The sequence below is a fragment of the Triplophysa rosa genome, unplaced genomic scaffold (assembly GCF_024868665.1).
Source record: "Triplophysa rosa unplaced genomic scaffold, Trosa_1v2 scaffold178_ERROPOS669114, whole genome shotgun sequence".
NCBI classification, from domain to species: domain Eukaryota; kingdom Metazoa; phylum Chordata; class Actinopteri; order Cypriniformes; family Nemacheilidae; genus Triplophysa; species Triplophysa rosa.
This window is the reverse complement of record NW_026634188.1, coordinates 12,365-18,325: the sequence shown is the minus strand read 5'-3', so window position 1 is coordinate 18,325 and position 5,961 is coordinate 12,365. Positions and strand designations below refer to the sequence as shown.

The following is a 5,961-nucleotide window of genomic DNA, read 5'->3' as shown; positions in this document are numbered from 1 at the left end:
TCTCTCTCTCTCTCTCTCTCTCTCTCTCTCTCTCTCAGAGGTCAGAATTCAGGTTAATGATTGTTTCAAGGTTCATCTTGCAGCACTCCTTCAGTGTTTGTGTGTTTCTTGGAGCGTGTCGTGTCAGTGGTGTGTGTACCGTGAGCAGGTTTGTTTTCTTCATTGGTGATGTCGTGTTTCTGCTGGTCCGTGTCACTGGTGTCTGTGGTTTTGTGGTTGAGTTTGTTGAGGACAGCAGTCGGTGGATCTCATCGTCTGTGGCTTCAGACGCTCAATGACACTCACGTTCACTTTCAGTTCCCCAGAGGTTTTCTTTGGGGCGTGGGATCTTCTGCATTCCCGACCGAAGGATCCTGGGATGCGGACGGGAAGGGAGAGTCCGTGTGGGATCGCTTTACTCACGGTTCCCGCACGAGCATGGACACGGCAGACGTGGCCAGTGACAGTTACGTTCTGTGGGACGAGGATGTTCAAGCGCTTCAGTATCTGGGTGTGAAGTTCTACGCTTTTTCTCTGTCGTGGCCACGGCTCTTTCCAGATGGCAATGCGACATCAGAACCCAACCGGGCTGGAGTGGCACATTACCGGCGTTTGATCAGAATGTTAAAGGATGTTGACGTGGAGCCCGTGGTGACTCTTCATCACTGGGATTTACCGCAGACGCTGCAGGAGCGGTTCGGAGGCTGGCTGAATCCAAACCTGGTGGATGTTTTTGCAGATTACGCCCGGTTTTGTTTTCAAACGTTTGGTGGAGACGTTCGGTACTGGCTCACGATACACAACCCGTTTCTGCTGGCCGTTCAGGGTTACGGTACAGGAGCTCACGCTCCGGGGGTGAGAGGAGAGAGACAGCATCCCTTCATCGCCGCGCACAACATCATCAGGGTGAGTTCAAGAGGTTTCTTTCACACTTCAACTGCACAAAGAGTTTTTACTCTCACATAAACATAAACACTGAGAAAATTGTTTTCTTGACAAAAAAAAGTTACAACAAAGATGATGTCACAATGCAATTGCTCCCTAAACGATAGTTGTTTTCTGGAAACATGATTCCTTAAGATGTGTGTTTCTTTGACAGGTTAAAATAACAGAGTGTTTTCAGTCTTCTGGACATCTTCTTTGTTCCCTGTTATCCTTTAACCATTAGATGTGTTATATTGCATAATAATATCATAAAGTTTTTTTTTATATGACTCACAGTACAGATGCACAAGGCTCATGAATTGTTCTCTAACATATCTCAACATACTAATGACTTTTATATTTAGCATTTATAGGCTTATCATTATATCCGTGTTCTGAAGACACTAGAGCAGTGACCCAACCCAAGTTCTTCCACGCTACACTCAATCCATCATTTCTTTTGTGCACAGAGACATTGTCATGGTGGATTCTCTAGAATTTATGTGCTGTAGAGTCAAGACTGAAGTGGGTCCTTAGAAGAGGACCTTTAAATGCTTTTCTTCATAGTGTACACACACACAGTTGGGTCATATACAGTGTTGGGTAAGTTACTCTGAAAAAGTCATTAATTACTAGTTACATATTCAATCGTGTAATTAGATTACTGTACAAATTACAAGGATAGACATGAAACGGCTCTGTTAATTCATTCAAATCAATAATATGGTTACACATTATATGAATGTACACAAATTCATTATTAACTACTTGCTTATTAACATGCATATTGGTTGTATATTAGTATGTGTAAAGCACATATTAATGCCTTTTTCTGCATTACCTTATTCTACATCCCTTAATCCTACCCAATACCTACACCTAAAAACTACCTTATAAGCAGTAATTAGGAGTTTGTTGAGGCAAAAGTCGTAGTTAATAGTGAGAACTGGTCCCTATTCTAAAGTGTGACCTTTAGTTTAATTACATCAGAAGCAAAGACGGACTACTTGTCACATAAATGCTAAATTTACAATACTTCGTATTTAATGCTAAACTCACATCCCATGACAGCAGTTTGAAGTTATAGCTGCACTCATATATATAGTTACATTATGCCATTACTATTTTACCTGCTTATAACATTCCTCTGTTCCCTGATATCCATCACAAAATAAGACCAAATTAGACCCAAACAGTTTCAACAAATGAAACTTCCTAAAGCACAACTAATGAGCTCTCCCTTTTCTTCAGGAACATGTCCTCAGTAAGTGTTAATGAAAGTCAGTGAGTGCAGCTGTGACACGTCAGAGGAGACCTGGTCCTCCCGGCTGAGTCCGGTTTCTTTCACTGGAGTTTGGCTTCCTCGCCACAGGGCTGATATTAGATATTATTAGATATGATTTACTAGAATGATCTTACTTGCTCTAGAAACACCATGCACTGTGCTGTGTTTGACACTTTCGGTGTTTTCTGTTTTCTCCTGTAAAGCTGCTTTGGAACAATCCACAGTGTGAAAAGCGCTATATACATAAAATTGAATTGAATCAGAAGTAACTGTAATTAAATCACAGAAAAAATAAAACTAACCCCTTACTTTACTTTTTCAAGGGAAAAGTACTTAAATTACATTAACTTATTACTTAGTAACTAGTTACACCCAACACTGGTCATATATAGACGTTTCTAGGTTTATTTAATTCAGCAGTTAAATTTGTCCACATTTTACCCATTCGTGAATTTAAACAACCCAGCATTTTACCGTGTGTGTATATTTGTAATATGTACTGTACATTTATCACGTTAAAAGAAATCATTTGAATTTAGTCTTGCCTCTAAATGATCAATTTTATTCTTCTATGCTATTTTTCTGATTGTGGTTTTGTTCTCAGGCCTCACGTAAGCGTATGAGTATTCAAAAACTTGAGTGAGGTTATTAGATGAAAGTCCGTCATCACTGCCTCTGTTGAGATTTGTGTTGTTGTTGTGTTTTTACAGGCACACGCTAAAGCGTGGCACATTTATGACAAACACTTCAGATGCCATCAGCGCGGTCGAGTCTCCATCACGCTGGGATCTCATTGGGTGGAGCCTCTTCACGGTCAGACCACATCAGCCAATTTGGAGCTCTGTCAGAAATCCATGGAGGCTGTGATGGGCTGGTTCGCAGAGCCCATCCATGGAAGCGGAGATTATCCTGCATCCCTGAAAGCGTCCAACCGCGGCGTTCTGCCAGAGTTCAGTCCGCAGGAGAAGATGTGGATCAGAGGAAGTGCAGATTTCTTCTCTTTAGCTTTTGATTCCGAGACTCTGAGAGTGGTGCGAGGTCTGGCTCGGTTCGGACAGATGGTGACTCTGGACCTGAGGAAAGTTCTGCTGTGGGTTCAGCAGGAGTACAGAGATCCAGACGTTCTGCTGCCTGACAGCGGATGGTTCTCTGATCAAAGTGTGGGAGTCGAGGACACCGTGGCCATTTACCTGCTCAAGAGATTCATCAAACAACTCCTCCACGGTCCGTAGAGTGTATACATTGTGTGTTTGTGGCCTCTGCAGAGATGGCTGAGGGTTGTGTGTGTTTGTGTAGCTGTTTCTACAGACGGTGTGAAAGTGTTGGGATACTCCGCCTGGAGTCTGTTGGATGGATTTGAATGGAATCACGGTTACGGCATGCGCAGAGGTTTGTTCTACATCGACTTCTCGCGACGGCAGCGACACAGAATCCCAAAGACCAGCGCTCACTTCTACAGGCAGATCGTCAACGACAACGCTTTCCCCGACAACCACACGCAACATATGATCCACGCACACTTCCCGTGTGACTTTCAGTTCGGTGTGTCTGACTCTACACTGCAGGTGAGGACGAGAGTCAAATCGGCTCAACATTGTTTTACAAAAGTGAACTTTTAAACATGATTTTTTGTTCCAGGTTCACTTGCGTCCGTTCTCGCCGCAGTTCACCGATCCTCACGTGTACCGCTGGAATTATTCTGGTGACGGATCTCTCAGACCTGTAGCCGGTGTGGTTCTTCACACTCGAGGATCTCAGTGTACGGACTTTCTGTTCATTCAGCGTCACCTGCTCCTCGTGGAGGCCGTGGGGGCGTCACACTACCGGTTCGCTCTGGACTGGTCTGAGCTGGTGCCCAGCGGTGACGTGTCGTCCGTGGACGGTGAGAAGCTGAGGTTCTACAGGTGTGTGTTGAGCGAGGTCAGGAGGAGAGGAATTCAAGCGGTCGTGACGCTGTATCACCCAAGTTACAGGTCACCGTCTCTGGGTCTGCCCGCGCCTCTGCATGCCAACAGCGGCTGGAGAAACTACAGCACCGTCGAAGCCTTCGTCAAGTACGCCACTCTCTGTTTCCATGAGTTTGGGGCACTAGTGCCGGTCTGGATCACCATTAACGAACCCAACCGTCTGACGGAGATGTACGGCGGAAGCGCTGAAGGCAGATGGACGGTGGCGCGACACACGTTACTGGCTCACGCCAAGGCCTGGCACGTTTACCGCGTGCAGTTTCGCCAGCGACATGGAGCCAACGTTAGCCTTGCGCTTCACGCCGATTGGGTGGAACCGGCCAATCCGTTCCTGGAATCTCACAAAGTGGCCGCCCGTCACTTTCTGTGGTTCGAACTGGGACATTTTCTCGATCCTCTGATTGGCGGAGGAGATCCTGATGCGCATAACAGCCGCGACGTCGGATCTTCTCTGATTAGCTTTACGGATGATGAGAAGGCGGAGCTTAGAGCGTCTCTGGATTTCATCGCTCTGAATCACTTCACAACACGTTTAGTGTCACCGCAGAAATCGCAGGAACGCGATTGCTCTCTGATGACTGACCTCACCTGGACGTCCTCACCGATGGGACAGGCCGTCGTACCCTGGGGTGTCCGCAGGATGCTGAGCTGGATGAAGAGTCGCTATGGTAACAGCCTCCCCGTCATCATCACAGCGTCAGGGGTGGATGACCGAGCAGCTGGTGATGATCAGCTGAGACAGAGTTATATCAGGAATTACCTGCAGGAGGCGCTCAAAGGTGAGCTGATGTCATTATTCATGCCTGTCTGTTATTTATGAAGATGTCATGTCAGCAAATATTCATAAGTGACCCAGTGTGTGAAACTCAGTAAGTCTCAAAATCTAACGTACAGAGAATAAAGTTTCATATCACTGATCTGTGTGTCAGTATTAAAGATGTGGAGGTGATATTTGCACAGAATGATGTAGGATGAGTTGGGTGTCAGTTGATGAATGAATGTCAATGTGATTGAATTCATCTGTTGTCTGTGGTGAGAGCTCGAGTTCACAGTCATCACTAAACTTCAGTTTCTGACACACGGTAGCGACCAAAAGTGATGTTTACCTCTTTGCCTTTTATGTAAATACATTATTAAAGATTGTTGTAAAAAAAGAAAACAACAACAACATATGCATATGCATAACTGATCAACTGATCCACTCTTTGATTTATTTCTTTTATCAATTCATTGTTTTCTGTATGTCTGAATGAAACCTGTATTCACTGATACACTGTAGTTTGGGCAAATAATGACCTTAACCATTTTAAAGCTTGTGTAAATATTTCCTCTGTACATCACTTCTGGCCATTACTGTGCGTCTGATACCTGAAGTCTTTATAAATCTATTTACTGTAAGGGTGACGTGGTGTGGTTTGTTTTGAAACATACTCATTCTAATGTGTGTGATGAATCATGAAAGATTTAGTGAAATATGAAAGGTGAGCTCTTCAGAGTGTGAAGGTTTATATTTTATTCCTGCGGTCTGAAGTTCAGAGATGATGACACATGACCGCTGCAGTGTTTTCGGCTTTATTGCAGCTAAACATGAAACATAATGTAATAAAACTGTGTCTATAAGAGCAGCGTTGTGTTGATGTGCAGGACAGCTCAAAGGTCTCACGCTGAACTAACACTCATGTGGACACAGACTGATCTTTTACAGCCGGTCATATTCAATAACATCTCTCTCTCACTCACTCACTCACTCACTCACTCACTCACTCACTCACTCACTCACTCACTCACTCACTCACTCACTCACTC

The 5,961-nt window shown here is 44.5% G+C and overlaps 1 protein-coding gene across 1 annotated transcript in view; it reads left to right on the top strand.

The window, feature by feature from the left end:
• Nucleotides 1-127: 127 nt before the first annotated feature.
• The window catches only part of klb (klotho beta), a 16,109-nt gene continuing 10,275 nt past the window's right edge, over nucleotides 128-5,961 (top strand). Inside the window, exons 1-4 of the mRNA XM_057327134.1 lie at nucleotides 128-885; nucleotides 2,899-3,412; nucleotides 3,485-3,753; nucleotides 3,827-4,934. Of these exons, the coding sequence (XP_057183117.1) occupies nucleotides 169-885; nucleotides 2,899-3,412; nucleotides 3,485-3,753; nucleotides 3,827-4,934 (2,608 nt within the window). The 5' untranslated portion in view covers nucleotides 128-168. The remainder of the gene's footprint in view (nucleotides 886-2,898; nucleotides 3,413-3,484; nucleotides 3,754-3,826; nucleotides 4,935-5,961) is intronic.